The 17,642-nt window shown below is 41.2% G+C and overlaps 1 protein-coding gene across 2 annotated transcripts in view; it reads right to left on the reverse strand.

Moving 5' to 3' along the window:
- Positions 1 to 17,642, reverse strand: part of DYM (dymeclin) — a 1,389,654-nt gene that overhangs the window by 391,191 nt on the left and 980,821 nt on the right. For both annotated transcript variants that reach the window (XM_053701098.1, XM_053701099.1), the window contains one exon: positions 8,686 to 8,788. In XM_053701098.1, coding sequence (XP_053557073.1) covers positions 8,686 to 8,788 — 103 coding nt within the window. The remainder of the gene's footprint in view (positions 1 to 8,685; positions 8,789 to 17,642) is intronic.

A 17,642-nucleotide genomic window follows, 5' to 3' on the forward strand; every position in this document is an offset into this window, starting at 1 on the left:
CAAGAATGACGCAATAAATATCAGCATTTTGCGACCTCGCAAGCCTAAAATTTGCCCAGAAAATTAATGAAAACAGTCAATTTTGAAAAAAATACTATACCCCAGGTAAGAAAAAATAACTTCATAAATGTTTTCCCAATTTTGAAACGGATAGTCTGCAAAGGGAAATATACATAAACCTGACTCATGGCAAATATAAGTACAATATACATATATTTAGAACTTTATATAAATACATAAAGTGCCAAACCATAGATGAGAGTGTCTTTAAGAAATAAAAACATACTTACCGAAAGACACCCATCCACATACAGCAGATAGCCAAACCAGTACCGAAACGGTTATCAGTACGACCGATAACAGAGAACCTATGAAATAGATCTGCCGTGAGGGAAACCATAGAATTCAATAGGTGATACTCCCTTCACGTCCCTCTTTAACCCACTGTACTCTGAGAGGAATTGGGCTTCAAAATGCTGAGAAGCGCATATCACAGAAGAAAATCAAGCATAAACTTACTTCACCACTTTCATAGGGAGGTAAAGTTTGTAAAACTGAATTGTGGTGTGGTGAGGGGTGTATTTATAGGCATTTTGAGGTTTAGGAAACTTTGCCCCTCCTGGTAGTATTGTATATCCCATACGTCACTAGCTCATGGACTCTTGCCAATTACATGAAAGAAATAGGCTGTCCAACATGCAGTGAAATCATCCCATAGTTTCATTTTAATGACCATAATTAAATTAATGACACATGCGCAGTGGAAATAATTGTCTCGCGCATACGCACCGTTGCATATGAAGTAGTTTGCATGCGTTAATACTTGGCCTTTTGTCCTCGGCTACCAGACTATGGAATACAGCTATGGAATACATTGCCCATGCGCTGGGGTACAATGCAAGAGCACATGCATAGGGAACACTCTAGCTACCGGGAAATGCCACTAGAGAGAAAACCTTGGTTGCCCACTGTAAATACCTAATGCAAATTAGCCTCACGTGGGTTTGGAAACACCTATTTGTAGAGGAAGATTGTGAGGAAACTATTGAAATATGGCTGTGCAAGGTATTTAACCATATTTTCAATTGAGAATCATCTATACAATGAAAAAGTTATAATTTTAGCCTTTCATATCCCTTTAAGCTAATGACTAAAGTCATATATGTGCATTCACTGATCAGCAGCAAGCTCCCAGCTCCTGAGTCTACCTAAATATGCTTTTCAACAAAGGATATCGAGATGACAAAGCAAATTAGATTATAGAAGTAAATGAGAAAGTTGTTTAAAACTGTATGCTCTAGCTGAATCATGAAAGAAAAACAGAATTTATGCTTACCTGATAAATTACTTTCTCCAACGGTGTGTCCGGTCCACGGCGTCATCCTTACTTGTGGGAATATCTCTTCCCCAACAGGAAATGGCAAAGAGTCCCAGCAAAGCTGGCCATATAGTCCCTCCTAGGCTCCGCCCACCCCAGTCATTCGACCGACGGACAGGAGGAAAAATATAGGAGAAACCATATGGTACCGTGGTGACTGTAGTTAGAGAAAATAATTAATCAGACCTGATTAAAAAACCAGGGCGGGCCGTGGACCGGACACACCGTTGGAGAAAGTAATTTATCAGGTAAGCATAAATTCTGTTTTCTCCAACATTGGTGTGTCCGGTCCACGGCGTCATCCTTACTTGTGGGAACCAATACCAAAGCTTTAGGACACGGATGAAGGGAGGGAGCCAATCAGGTTACCTAAACGGAAGGCACCACGGCTTGCAAAACCTTTCTCCCAAAAATAGCCTCCGAAGAAGCAAAAGTATCAAATTTGTAAAATTTGGCAAAAGTGTGCAGTGAAGACCAAGTCGCTGCCTTACATATCTGGTCAACAGAAGCCTCGTTCTTGAAGGCCCATGTGGAAGCCACAGCCCTAGTGGAGTGAGCTGTGATTCTTTCAGGAGGCTGCCGTCCGGCAGTCTCATAAGCCAATCGGATGATGCTTTTAAGCCAAAAGGAAAGAGAGGTAGAAGTCGCTTTTTGACCTCTCCTTTTACCAGAATAGACAACAAACAAAGAAGATGTTTGTCTGAAATCTTTTGTAGCCTCTAAATAGAATTTTAGAGCACGGACTACGTCCAAATTGTGTAACAAACGTTCCTTCTTTGAAACTGGATTCGGACATAAAGAAGGTACAACTATCTCCTGGTTAATATTCTTGTTAGAAACAACCTTTGGAAGAAAACCAGGCTTAGTACGCAAAACCACCTTATCTGCATGGAACACCAGATAGGGCGGAGAACACTGCAGAGCAGATAACTCTGAAACTCTTCTAGCAGAAGAAATAGCAACCAAAAACAAAACTTTCCAAGATAGTAACTTAATATCTATGGAATGTAGAGGTTCAAACGGAACCCCTTGAAGAACTGAAAGAACTAGATTTAGACTCCAGGGAGGAGTCAAAGGTCTGTAAACAGGCTTGATCCTAACCAGAGCCTGAACAAATGCTTGAACATCTGGCACAGCTGCCAGTCTTTTGTGTAGTAAGACAGATAAAGCAGAGATCTGTCCCTTTAGAGAACTTGCAGATAATCCTTTCTCCAAACCTTCTTGTAGAAAGGAGAGAATCTTAGGAATTTTTATCTTATTCCATGGGAATCCTTTGGATTCACACCAACAGATATATCTTTTCCATATTTTATGGTAAATCTTTCTAGTTACCGGTTTTCTGGCCTGAACAGAGTATCTATCACAGAATCTGAAAACCCACGCTTTGATAGAATCAAGCGTTCAATCTCCAAGCCGTCAGCTGGAGGGAGACCAGATTTGGATGTTCGAATGGACCCTGAACAAGAAGGTCCTGTCTCAAAGGTAGCTTCCATGGTGGAACCGATGACATATTCACCAGGTCTGCATACCAAGTCCTGCGTGGCCACGCAGGAGCTATCAAGATCACCGAGGCCCTCTCCTGTTTGATCCTGGCTACCAGCCTGGGAATGAGAGGAAACGGTGGAAATACATAAGCTAGGTTTAAGGTCCAAGGTGCTACTAGTGCATCTACTAGAGTCGCCTTGGGATCCCTGGATCTGGACCCGTAGCAAGGAACCTTGAAGTTCTGACGAGACGCCATCAGATCCATGTCCGGAATGCCCCATAATTGAGTTAGTTGGGCAAAGATCTCCGGGTGGAGTTCCCACTCCCCCGGATGGAATGTCTGATGACTCAGATAATCCGCTTCCCAGTTTTCCACACCTGGGATGTGGATCGCAGATAGGTGGCAGGAGTGATCCTCCGCCCATTGAATTATTTTGGTCACTTCTTTCATCGCCAGGGAACTCCTTGTTCCCACCTGATGATTGATATACGCATCGGTCGTCATGTTGTCTGATTGGAATCTTATGAATCTGGCCTTTGCTAGCTGAGGCCAAGCCCTGAGAGCATTGAAGATCGCTCTTAGTTCCAGAATGTTTATCGGGAGAAGAGACTCTTCCCGAGACCATAGTCCCTGAGCTTTCAGGGATTCCCAGACCGCGCCCCAGCCCACTAGACTGGCGTCGGTCGTGACAATGACCCACTCTGGTCTGCGGAAGCTTATTCCCTGGGATAGATGGTCCAGGGTCAGCCACCAACGGAGTGAATCTCTGGTCTTCTGATCTACCTGAATCATTGGAGACAAGTCTGTATAGTCCCCATTCCACTGTTTGAGCATGCACAGTTGTAATGGTCTTAGATGAATTCGTGCAAAAGGAACTATGTCCATTGCTGCAACCATCAACCCTACTACTTCCATGCACTGCGCTATGGAAGGACGTGGAACAGAATGAAGAACTTGACAAGTGCTTAGAAGTTTTGACTTTCTGACCTCTGTCAGAAAAATCCTCATTTCTAAGGTATCTATTATTGTTCCCAAGAAGGGAACTCTTGTTGACGGAGACAGAGAACCTTTTTCTATGTTCACCTTCCATCCGTGTGATCTGAGAAAGGCCAGAACGATGTCTGTATGAGCCTTTGCTTTTGACAGGGACGATGCTTGTATTAGAATGTCGTCCAAGTAAGGTACTACTGCAATGCCCCTCGGTCTTAGAACCGCTAGAAGGGACCCTAGTACCTTTGTGAAAATCCTTGGAGCAGTGGCTAACCCAAATGGGAGGGCCACAAACTGGTAATGTTTGTCCAGAAAGGCGAACCTTAGGAACTGATGATGTTCTTTGTGGATAGGAATATGTAGGTACGCATCCTTTAGATCCACGGTGGTCATAAATTGACCTTCCTGGATAGTGGGTAGAATCGTTCGAATGGTTTCCATCTTGAACGATGGTACCCTGAGAAATTTGTTTAGGATCTTCAAATCCAAAATTGGTCTGAAAGTTCCCTCTTTTTTGGGAACTACGAACAGATTTGAATAAAATCCCATTCCTTGTTCCTTTATTGGAACTGGGTGTATCACTCCCATCTTTAACAGGTCTTCTACACAATGTAAGAACGCCTGTCTCTTTATTTGGTTTAAGGATAAGTGAGACATGTGGAACCTTCCCCTTGGGGGTAGTTCCCTGAATTCCAGAAGATAACCCTGAGAAACTATTTCTAGTGCCCAGGGATCCTGAACATCTCTTGCCCAAGCCTGAGCAAAGAGAGAGAGTCTGCCCCCTACTAGATCCGGTCCCGGATCGGGGGCTACTCCTTCATGCTGTTTTGTTAGCAGCAGCAGGCTTCTTGGCCTGCTTACCCTTGTTCCAGCCTTGCATCGGTTTCCAGGCTGGTTTGGGTTGTGAGGCATTACCCTCTTGCTTAGAGGATGCAGAATTAGAGGCCGGTCCGTTCCTGAAATTGCGAAAGGAACGAAAATTAGACTTATTCTTGGCCTTTAAAGGCCTATCTTGTGGAAGGGCGTGGCCCTTTCCCCCAGTGATGTCTGAGATAATCTCTTTCAATTCTGGTCCAAATAGAGTTTTACCTTTGAAAGGGATGTTAAGCAATTTTGTCTTGGATGACACATCCGCTGACCAAGACTTTAGCCAAAGCGCTCTGCGCGCCACGATTGCAAACCTTGAATTTTTCGCCGCTAATCTAGCTAATTGCAAAGCGGGATCTAAAATAAAAGAGTTAGCCAACTTAAGTGCGTGAACTCTGTCCATAACCTCCTCATATGGAGTCTCTCTACTGAGCTACTTTTCTAGTTCCTCGAACCAGAACCACGCTGCTGTAGTGACAGGAACAATGCACGAAATGGGTTGTAGAAGGTAACCTTGCTGTACAAAAATCTCCAATTTTTTATCCATAGGATCTTTGAAAGCACAACTATCCTCGATAGGAATAGTAGTGCGCTTGTTTAGAGTAGAAACTGCCCCCTCGACCTTAGGGACTGTCTGCCATAAGTCCTTTCTGGGGTCGACCATAGGAAATAATTTCTTAAATATAGGGGGGGGGGGAACAAAAGGTATGCTGGGCTTTTCCCACTCCTTATTCACTATGTCCGCCACCCGCTTGGGTATAGGAAAAGTGTCGGGGTGCACCGGAACCTCTAGGAACTTGTCCATCTTACATAATTTCTCTGGAATGACCAAGTTGTCACAATCATCCAGAGTAGATAACACCTCTTTAAGCAGTGCGCGGAGATGTTCTAATTTAAATTTAAATGTCACAACATCAGGTTCAGCTTGTTGAGAAAATTTTTCTGAATCTGAAATTTCCCCATCTGACAAAACCTCCCTCATGGCCACTTCAGATTGGTGTGAGGGTATGACAGAACAATTATCATCAGCGCCCTCCTGCTCTTCAGTGTTTAAAACAGAGCAATCGCGCTTTCTCTGATATGTAGGCATTTTGGATAAAATATTTGCTATGGAGTTATCCATTACAGCCGTCAATTGTTGCATGGTAATAAGCATTGGCGCGCTAGATGTACTAGGGGCCTCCTGTGTGGGCAAAACTGGTGTAGACACAGTAGGAGATGATGTAGTATCATGTTTACTCCCCTCATCTGAGGAATCATCTTGGGCAATTTCATTATCTGTGGCAGTACTGTCCTTACTTTGTTTGGACGCTATGGCACAATTATCACACAAATTTAAATGGGGAGACACATTGGCTTTCATACATATAGAACATAGCTTATCTGATGGTACAGACATGTTAAACAGGCTTAAACTTGTCAATAAAGCACAAAAAACGTTTTAAAACAAAACCGTTACTGTCACTTTAAATTTTAAACAGAAAACACTTTATTACTGAATATGTCAAAAAGTATGAAGGAATTGTTCAAAAATTACCAAAATTTCACCACAGTGTCTTAAAGCATTAAGAGTATTGCACACCAATTTTCAGAGCTTTAACCCCTAAAATAACGGAACCGGAGCCGTTTACAAATTTAACCCCTATACAGTCCCAGCTATAGCCTTTGCTGTGATCTAACCAAGCCCAGAGGGGAATACGATACCAAGTGACGCCTTCTAGAAACTTTTCCAGCTACTTTCAGATCCTCACACATGCATCTGCATGTCTTGCTCTCAAAAACAACTGCGCAGTAATGGCGAGAAAATGAGGCTCAGCCTACAACTGGGAAGGCCCTCCCTGACTGGAAAAGGTGTCTAACATAGGCCTGCCGTTAAAAAACGTTCCCCAAGTTTATAAATGTGAATTATCAGCATAAACATGTATAAAATGCAAAAATAAAGCAATTGATTTAGCCCATAAAAGTGTCTACCAGTTTTATAGCCCATATTAAGCCCTTTATTCTGTTTGCTTGACTAAGAAAATGGCTTACCGGTCCCCATGAGGGGAAATGACAGCCTTCCAGCATTACATGGTCTTGTTAGAAATATGGCTAGTCATACCTTAAGCAGAAAAGTCTGCTAACTGTTTCCCCCAACTGAAGTTACTTTATCTCAACAGTCCTATGTGGAAACAGCAATCGATTTTAGTTACTGTCTGCTAAAATCATCTTCCTCTCACAAACAGAAATCTTCATCCTTTTCTGTTTCAGAGTAAATAGTACATACCAGCACTATTTTAAAATAACAAACACTTGATAGAAGAATAAAAAACTACATTTAAACACCAAAAAACTCTTAACCATCTCCGTGGAGATGTTGCCTGTGCAACGGCAAAGAGAATGACTGGGGTGGGCGGAGCCTAGGAGGGACTATATGGCCAGCTTTGCTGGGACTCTTTGCCATTTCCTGTTGGGGAAGAGATATTCCCACAAGTAAGGATGACGCCGTGGACCGGACACACCAATGTTAGAGAAATTAGGTTTCATATCCCTTTAGTTTTTGTGGAAAATGCTTTCAGCTTCCACTTTATTAATAGAAACATAGAAGATAAACATAAAAAGTAATACACTAAATGGAACTTTACTGGCACGAATTAATTAGGAATTTAATTATTTTAGAGACTATGACATTTGGCTAACAATGAAGAAGAGCAGAAGGTAAGTCCAGCAGATCTTACATGAAGAGATATTAGCAGAACAAAAAGAAAGGGTTCTTATGCTACCTTCATAGCCTAGTCTTGAGTATTGTGCACAGATCTGGAGGCCGAATCTCCAACAGAATAAATAGTATACACTATAAAATAATATGCAGAGGAGGGGGGTCGGGGGCAGTGTCTGCTGTTCTGGTTTTCTAAGCCCATTTCACTCAGTACCCCAGCTTTACCTCATCAATAGTGCTAAATTGGTAGCTAAGTTGGTATCAATGTCAGTATTTCCTTGACAATGGCCGTATGTTCAGGTCAGTGTAGATAATAAAGAATAAATACAGAAACGAAGAGCCTAATAGGGTGATAGAATCTAATTTTCCACAAAAGGACCTTTAAATCATCTCTGTCAGCTTTAGTTTATGTTATGCTGTATAATTATATGCAAAGTTATGCTAATTAGCATGGACACAGCCCCCCTCCGCCAAAAACCACAGAAATGATCTCATGTTCGCACAACTCCAGACATTAATTTTTATATTATTTACAAAATATCGCCTACAAAATCTTGTTGTTGTCTGCTTTACTGTTCCTTCTCACGTGGTAAATTCAGCTATAAAAACCGAAACCAGAATTCATAGCTTTGTTTTTTGAGCAGTGCAAATGCGCCCCCCCTCCCATTTACAAACACGTTAAATCAGTTTCTCCATACTTGAAAGTGATGCCATACTTGGAACTGGTGGTTTAGTCTCAAGATAACCAATATAAAGGCAAGGTTGGGAAAAACCTCATTCACTGCCTGAATAATTTTCCTTACAAACACAGTTTATTGGCAAACCTTTAACCAGAGAAGGCGTTAAATCAGTGGCGGGAAATATTGTCACATTGAATGTATATATTTTGGCTTTAAGGAACATATATTATTGAGGAAAATACTGTAAGGAACACAACATAACCCCCCCCCCCCCCCCATTTGTAAGCTTAACACAAGAGACCGCCTTACATTCTGGCACACAGATTTCTTCCTCTGTTTTCTACTAAATAATATATAGAACAGTGCAATGTCTTTATACTGTGGTGACTGACATTTTTCACTGTATTAATGGCACTGTCACCGTGTAGCTTTTGCTTAAGTTTTTAACCACATTTCAGACATCAAGTCATTTCTGGAGTCTCTTAAGGCTGTGTTTTGGTGTGAGAGTCTGACAGACTGTGGTAAGGATGACAGCATTAGGTGCTAGACAACTTTTTTCACACGATAAGATGAGATTGATACTTACGTAGTCAGGAAGTGGGGAGTCATCTGAACCCAATGACCCTCTCAGGGACTGCGTGGCTTGTTCCAGAACTTTGTTGTGTTTCTTAGACAGCAGCGCAAATAAACTGAAAAAAATAAAAATGTTCATTTAGGCAGAACCTAACCAGAAGCTTAAAGTTTTCAAATATTTTATTTATCATATGCATGTGGATACTGCAATAAAGACTGTACGCATTACACACACTTATACTATATATCTCCTTAATAAAGGTGAAGTTTTACGGGGAAACAAATGGTGACTGCTGTGTCTATCCCCCACTATATATATATATATACACACACACACACACACACACAAAGTGAAGCACACTCACAGGAACGAACAAACGGCTCAATACCATTGTTAGCCTGTTCTATAGCGATTCACCACCTGGGTGCAACATCTTTTAGCCCAGTAATGCTTTTCACAGAGTAGAACTTTCCTGTAGTATATCAGTCTGATCCTGCCTATTACGGTCAGTCCAGCGCCAAAATACCAGGCAATTCCTCTCTGAACAAGGAAAACAGCAACCCCAGACAATTGTTTCGGCCTTCATTGGGTCTCGTCAGTAAGGTGTAGCAGTGTTCCTCTAAGCCCACTGAGCAAGGAGTCCACACCTGGTTTACCCTTTCCTTGTTCAGAGAGGAATTGCCTAGTATTTCAGCGCTGAACTGACCATAATAGGCGGGTTAAGACTGATATACTACAGGAAAGTTCTACTCTGTGAAAAGCATTACTGGGCTAAACAGAAGCTGCACCCAGGTGGTAAATCGCCATAGAACAGTCTAACAATGATACTGAGCTGGTTTTTCGTTCCTCTGAGTGTGCTTCTCTCTGTGTGTGTGTGTATATATATATATATTGGTAACCCAGGAATACCTATGCATCAAATATAGAAAAATAAGGAGGCAACTTACTAGAACTCCAATTCTTTGCAAATTCAAAACCCAAACTATCATCACACCACCATGAAAGTGGTTTAGTTTTAGTACAATGTCTAAGACCACTGGAAGCATTGACAGACAATCCTAATATGTTTCCATTAGTTAAGTTTGCTCATACCAAAAGGAATTTTGCCAAACATGAAGCATCGCTAGAAGTGTGAGATGCTGTTGCATTATAACTTTCACAATAAAGTTGCTCCAGATTTTTATTAAATAGATTTCTTATTCTATTAATGCCACTTGATTCTACATGTTAGATGATACTATGTTTAGCACCATTAAAGGGACAGTCTACTGCAGAATTTCTATTTTTTAAAAGATAGATAATCCCTTTATTACTTATTCCAAAGATTTGCATAACCAACAGTTATATTAATACACGTTTTACCTCTGTGATTACCTTGTATCTAAGCCTCTGCAGACTGCCCCCTTATTTAAGTTCTTTTTACAGACTTGCATTTTAGTCAATCAGGGCTGAATCATAAGTAACTTCACCACCGTGAGCACAATGTTATCTATATGGCAAACAGGAACTAGCGCTGTCTGTGACAAACTGTCAAAATGCAGAAGTGGCCTTCAAAGGCATAGAAATTAGCATAGGTTTAGCTTTTTTTTTAACAAAGAATACCAAGAGAACAAAGCAAATTTGATAAAAATAAATTGGAAAGATGTTTCAAATTGCATGCCCTATCTGAATCATGAAAGTTTAATTTTGACTAGACTGTCTCTTTAAATAAGAGGGTGTGAGCTGCAATCTAGTATAAAATAGAGAGTTTAAATTGTGGTCCGGTTTGGACAAGGATCTGCAAGCTGAAGGTTCAAATACCCCACTTGTATTACACTGATACGAGAGTAGTTTACTGTCTTTGTAGGCTTTACAGGTTCTGGTGACAGTTGTGTAATTGTTTTGAAGCAATACAGGAGTTGGTGTTCCATAAAAGGTATCAACATCTACCTAAAACCCAGACAAAATCTACATGGTTATACACAGAGATGTAATAAGGTTTTCTGCAGAAACCAAAGTTTTGTAAATAAAAGACTTATGGATAATTATACACAAATAACAAGGTTATACAGACAGGGCAGCAGGGGGAAGGGATGCTCTCAATGCATAACAATTCATATACAGCTTATAGTGTTAGTTAATGGGAAACTGTAATCAATGTTTTTATTTTTAAAGACAAAATAAAAATAAATGGTCATACACATAAAGATGTTTGTACAGAATCATGACAACAAGAGGTGTATCAAAATTATAGCGAAGCATATTTATTTGCATCAATGGGAAACTAATCCATTTACGTGACATATGATATTGATTGTCTGATATTTTATACACCTCTACTTTAAATATTAAATTAAATAAACTATGGGCTGATACAATTTTCTCAATGCTCCATACTGCTATGTATTTTCAACAGATTTAAATTCCCATATATTTCAAATATTGAACGTAATGCCTGAATATCAAATAGAATGAACTTTAATGCTAATCACTTGATACGTTTTCAGTACTGTATCATCTGTGACATTATATGAATCAAACTCAAACCTCCTGAGGAATCAAGAGTATATTAGTATCAAAATGTTTAGGACCAATCTCTAAATTACAAGATTAAAAAACCTAATGATAAGGGAGAAATTGTAATATTGTTGATATTCTGCTCCTATATAAACACAATGATAAATGGTTGGAGTAAGTTGTTTGCTCATAAATAAAGACTAGTTCCGGTCATTTCTAGCTAAAAGCAAACTACAGACAACTGCTAGACAGACGTACAGTTTAGGAAACAAAAACAATTATTCTCTAATGTTTCTAAAAAATATTAAACTAGTGCTGGACCATAAGCAAAATATCAGATATTAGTGTTTAAAATTCCTGGAACAATGTACTCAGCCAGGGAGACAAAATATATATACCAATTGAGTACACGCAGACCAGCAACAGAAAGATTTCTTTTTATCTGCCCTAGACGCTTTATGATCCTTGGGATGTTCAGTGTCATCACAGGGAAGGTAATTTCATGATCAGACTGGATTGGCAAGATGTGATTACATTTAATTCTCTGAACTTTATTCTTTACATTTGTCTTTACCTCGAGTTTGCAAAAAGTAAGAAGAAACACAGAAAACACTTTTGTGGTTCGGATGCCCTCTTGTAGGTATTAGGGAAACCTGCTGACTATCTATAATCAGGCCTTGATTAGGGATTCATATTACAATGAGCAGTTAAGCCAAAGACAAAGTCCATAGTTTGCATAACCAAGTCCAGAAGACGTCATAAATTGATGAGCTGCCAGGGATTAAACTGTAAAGCAAAGTATTAAATAACAAAAAACTATGGTATTAATACATGCTTATACGGAAACCATGAGAGGTGCAGTACAATAGGGTTTTCTTAAAGGGACATAAAAGTCAGTAATATGCAGGGACCATATTGTGCAGTAGCTGCTACAAAGCAGTGTTTAAAAGGCTGCTTTAAATTACTGGCACCACTTACAAATTCCTGTAGCCAATCTCTGCACTTCCAAGGGTATAGATTGGTATGCTTTGTAAACCGAATCCCCAACTTTTTAGGTGGGTATGTCTCCTCTTCCTGTCACTGGCTAACTTATTTTATAAAACAGTACAGAAAAGTAGCCAATATATGACAATTTGTTATCTTGGCTCGCCATAGTAGCCACTCACCAACCTAAAATCTAGGGTGGACAGTAAGTAAGAATATAGACTTAAAGGGACATTATAAACTAGATTTTTCTTTGCAAAAATGTTTTGTAGATTATCCATTTATATAGCCCATACAGTTTTTAAAAAATAAATAAATAAATGTTTAGTTTTACTTATTTTAAAATAACATTGCTCTGATTTTCAGACTCCTAACCAAGCTCTAAAGTTTTAGGAGAATACTAACGTATACCTACTCCAGCTTGCTTCTGTTTGTGTAAAGGGTCTTTTCATATGCAGAGGAAGGGGGAGAGTGTCTGATATTTCCCACCTGTAGTGGATGCTCTAGTAACCTTTTAAACATACCTAAACTGGAAGCTTTTAAGTAAGTTTTTAAACAGTTTTATACTGGATTTTTCTATCAGTATTTGTGCATATTATTCTTTATAGTAGTGTCTATTACACGCAGTTATATGAAAATTGGTGTATACTGTCCCTTTAAAAGGAACTGTGTGCAAAAATAAAAATGCAACGTGTTGCTTGCATACAACTTTGTTTAACCCCAATGGTAAAATCCTTTAGAAGATCTAAAGGTTTACAAGTAGTTCAAATCTGAATTACTGCAGTTGAGAATAGTTGAACCAACAAACTAGAGTCACTACTTTCAAAGAATAGCTTCTAAAACCAAAATGTAAATATTTAAAACTACTCAAACTAAAAAATAAAGACAACTTCACACACATGAAACAGTTATTAAATGCATAGGTAACTTTCTTAACTGCATATATACACAGACATAATGCAGAAAATTCCACATATTTCAAACAATACTGCCTAGTATATATGGGGAGCAGGAGGGACAAAGAGACTTGGGGAGGGGGGATGAAATGAGAGAGAGGTAGGGGGAGGGAATGATTGAGATGAGATATAGAAGAGGGAACGAGAAGAGGTGTAAAGGAGGGAACGAGAAGAGGTGTAGAGGAGGGAACGAGAAGAGGTGTAGAGGAGGGAACGAGAAGAGGTGTAGAGGAGGGAACGAGAAGAGGTGTAGAGGAGGGAACGAGAAGAGGTGTAGAGGAGGGAACGAGAAGAGGTGTAGAGGAGGGAACGAGAAGAGGTGTAGAGGAGGGAACGAGAAGAGGTGTAGAGGAGGGAACGAGAAGAGGTGTAAAAGGAGGGAACGAGAAGAGGTGTAAAAGGAGGGAACAAGAAGAGGTGTAAAAGGAGGGAACGAGAAGAGGTGTAAAAGGAGGGAACGAGAAGAGGTGTAAAAGGTGGGAACGAGAAGAGGTGTAGAGGAGGGAACGAGAAGAGGTGTAGAGGAGGGAACGAGAAGAGGTGTAGAGGAGGGAACGAGAAGAGGTGTAGAGGAGGGAACAAGAAGAGGTGTAGAGGAGGGAACAAGAAGAGGTGCAGAGGAGGGAACGAGAAGAGGTGTAAAGGAGGGAACGAGAAGAGGTGTAAAGGAGGGAATGAGAAGAGGTGTAAAGGAGGGAACAAGAAGAGGTGTAGAGGAGGGAACGAGAAGAGGTGTAAAGGAGGGAACGAGAAGAGGTGTAGAGGAAGGAACGAGAAGAGGTGTAGAGGAGGGAATGAGAAGAGGTGTAGAGGAGGGAACGAGAAGAGGTGTAGAGGAGGGAACGAGAAGAGGTGTAGAGGAGGGAACGAGAAGAGGTGTAGATGAGGGAACGAGAAGAGTTGTAAAGGAGGGAACGAGAAGAGGTGTAGAGGAGGGAACGAGAAGAGGTGTAGAGGAGGGAACGAGAAGAGGTGTAGATGAGGGAACGAGAAGAGTTGTAAAGGAGGGAACGAGAAGAGGTGTAGAGGAGGGAACGAGAAGAGTTGTAAAGGAGGGAACGAGAAGAGGTGTAAAGGCGGGAATGAGAAGAGGTGTAAAGGAGGGAACAAGAAGAGGTGTAGAGGAGGGAACGAGAAGAGGTGTAAAGGAGGGAACGAGAAGAGGTGTAGAGGAAGGAACGAGAAGAGGTGTAGAGGAGGGAATGAGAAGAGGTGTAGAGGAGGGAACGAGAAGAGGTGTAGAGGAGGGAACGAGAAGAGTTGTAAAGGAGGGAACGAGAAGAGGTGTAGATGAGGGAACGAGAAGAGTTGTAAAGGAGGGAACGAGAAGAGGTGTAGAGGAGGGAACGAGAAGAAGTGTAGAGGAGGGAACGAGAAGAGGTGTAGAGGAGGGAACGAGAAGAGGTGTAAAGGAGGGAACGAGAAGAGGTGTAGAGGAGGGAACGAGAAGAGGTGTAGAGGAGGGAACGAGAAGAGGTGTAGATGAGGGAACGAGAAGAGTTGTAAAGGAGGGAACGAGAAGAGGTGTAGAGGAGGGAACGAGAAGAGTTGTAAAGGAGGGAACGAGAAGAGGTGTAAAGGCGGGAATGAGAAGAGGTGTAAAGGAGGGAACAAGAAGAGGTGTAGAGGAGGGAACGAGAAGAGGTGTAAAGGAGGGAACGAGAAGAGGTGTAGAGGAAGGAACGAGAAGAGGTGTAGAGGAGGGAATGAGAAGAGGTGTAGAGGAGGGAACGAGAAGAGGTGTAGAGGAGGGAACGAGAAGAGTTGTAAAGGAGGGAACGAGAAGAGGTGTAGATGAGGGAACGAGAAGAGTTGTAAAGGAGGGAACGAGAAGAGGTGTAGAGGAGGGAACGAGAAGAAGTGTAGAGGAGGGAACGAGAAGAGGTGTAGAGGAGGGAACGAGAAGAGGTGTAGAGGAGGGAACGAGAAGAGGTGTAGAGGAGGAAACGAGAAGAGGTGTAGAGGAGGGAACGAGAAGAGGTGTAAAGGAGGGAACGAGAAGAGGTGTAAAGGAGGAAACGAGAAGAGGTGTAAAGGAGGAAACGAGAAGAGGTGTAAAGGAGGGAATGAGAAGCGGTGCAAAGGAGGGAACAAGAAGAGGTGCAGAGGAGGGAACGAGAAGAGGTGCAGAGGAGGGAACGAGAAGAGGTGTAGAGGAGGGAACGAGAAGAGGTGTAGAGGAAGGAACGAGAAGAGGTGTAGAGAAGGGAACAAGAAAAGGTGTAGAGGAGGGAACAAGAAAAGGTGTAGAGGAGGGAATGAGAAGAGGTATATAGGAGGGAGGGTATAGAGGAGGGAATGAGAAGAGGTATAGAGGAGGGAATGGGAAAAGGTATAGAGGAGGGAATTGGAAGAGGTATAGAGGATGGAATGAGAAGAGGTATAGAAAAGGGAATGAGAAGAGTTATAGAGGAGGGAATGAGAGAGAGAAATAGGGAGGTTGTATAACCATCAATGTAGATCTTAGGTAGGGTGAACATATTGCCGCTTCAAAAAGGGAGACATATGAAAAATATATATGTCAGGGCTGTTTAAAGAAATGTTTTGTATACAAACCCTGACGTATGTATTTTTCATATGTGTCCCTTTTTAAAGCGGCAATATGCTAACCCTAATCTTAGGTTGTCAGCAGAAAATGAGAGAAAATGGAGATGTTATCCCAAATAAATGTGCATACGTACAACAAGATCTTCAATGAAAAAGAAAAAAGGTTTTTAGAGACGAGGGCCTAATGATCAAAAACTCACTGACATGTAGAGAAATCCTGAAAGTCTTTGGGAGGGGTTTGAGCATTATAATGTAATTTAAGTGTTTCTGATTTACAGAACCATCTATAGGGAGATAAACTCTGTAATTTGCTTTTATAAAACTGCATGAGGGACCTTGCAGTACTGACGAGACCTCTTAGATAATTTCACCAGAGAGCATTTCTTTACTGTTATCTGCTAAACCCAATTAAGGAAAACAAAATTTATGCTTACCTGATAAATTTATTTCTCTTGTGGTGTATCCAGTCCACGGGTTCATCCATTACTTGTGGGATATTCTCCTTCCCAACAGGAAGTTGCAAGAGCTGTCTATATAGCTCCTACCCTAACTGCCACCCCCAGTCATTCGACCGAAGACAAGCAAGAAAAAAGCAAGAAAAAAGGAGAAACTATAGGGTGTAGTGGTGACTGTAGTTTAAAAATAAAAAACACCTGCCTTAAAATAACAGGGCGGGCCGTGGACTGGATACACCACAAGAGAAATAAATTTATCAGGTAAGCATAAATTTTGTTTTCTCTTGTAAAGGTGTATCCAGTCCACGGGTTCATCCATTACTTGTGGGATACCAATACCAAAGCTTTAGGACACGGATGAAGGGAGGGACAAGGCAGGCGCTTAAACGGAAGGCACCACTGCCTGTAAGACCTTTCTCCCAAAAATAGCCTCCGAAGAAGCAAAAGTATCAAATTTGTAGAATTTAGAAAAAGTGTGAAGCAAAGACCAAGTCGCCGCCTTACAAATCTGTTCAACAGAGGCCTCATTTTTAAAAGCCCATGTGGAAGCCACCGCTCTAGTGGAATGAGCTGTAATTCTTTCAGGAGGCTGCTGGCCAGCAGTCTCATAAGCTAAGCGTATTATGCTTCTCAGCCAAAGCGAAAGAGAAGTTGCCGAAGCCTTTTGGCCTCTCCTCTGACCAAAGTAGACAACAAACAAAGCAGATGTTTGACGAAAATCCTTTGTAGCTTGTAAATAAAACTTTAAAGCACGAACCACATCAAGATTGTGTAAAAGACGTTCCTTCTTTGAGGAAGGATTAGGACATAATGAATGAACAACAATCTCCTGATTGATGTTCTTATTAGATACTACCTTAGGAAGAAACCCAGGTTTGGTACGCAAAACTACCTTATCTGCATGGAAAATCAGATAAGGGGAATCACACTGTAAAGCAGATAACTCCGAAACTCTTTGAGCCGAGGAGATAGCTACTAGAAACAGAACTTTCCAAGATAAAAGTTTAATATCTATGGAATGCAAAGGTTCAAACAGAACCCCCTGAAGAACCTTAAGAACTAAATTTAAACTCCATGGCGGAGCAACAGGTTTAAACACAGGCTTAATTCTAACTAAAGCCTGACAAAACGCCTGAACGTTTGGAACCTCAGCCAGACGTTTGTGCAAAAGAATAGACAGAGCAGAAATCTGTCCCTTAGCAGACAATCCTTTCTCCAATCCCTCTTGGAGAAAGGATAAGATTCTAGGAATCCTGACTTTACTCCATGAGTAACCCATGGATTCACACCAATGAAGATATTTACACCATATCTTATGATAGATTTTCCTGGTGACAGGCTTTCGAGCCTGTATTAAGGTATCAATGACCGACTCGGAAAAACCACGCTTTGATAGAATCAAGCGTTCAATCTCCAAGCAGTCAGACGCAGAGAAATTAGATTTGGATGTTTGAAATGACCTTGAAGTAGAAGGTCCTGCCTCAGCGGCAGAGTCCATGGTGGAAAGGATGACATGTCCACCAGATCTGCA

This window comes from Bombina bombina, chromosome 2 (genome assembly GCF_027579735.1).
Source record: "Bombina bombina isolate aBomBom1 chromosome 2, aBomBom1.pri, whole genome shotgun sequence".
Lineage (NCBI taxonomy): Eukaryota > Metazoa > Chordata > Amphibia > Anura > Bombinatoridae > Bombina > Bombina bombina.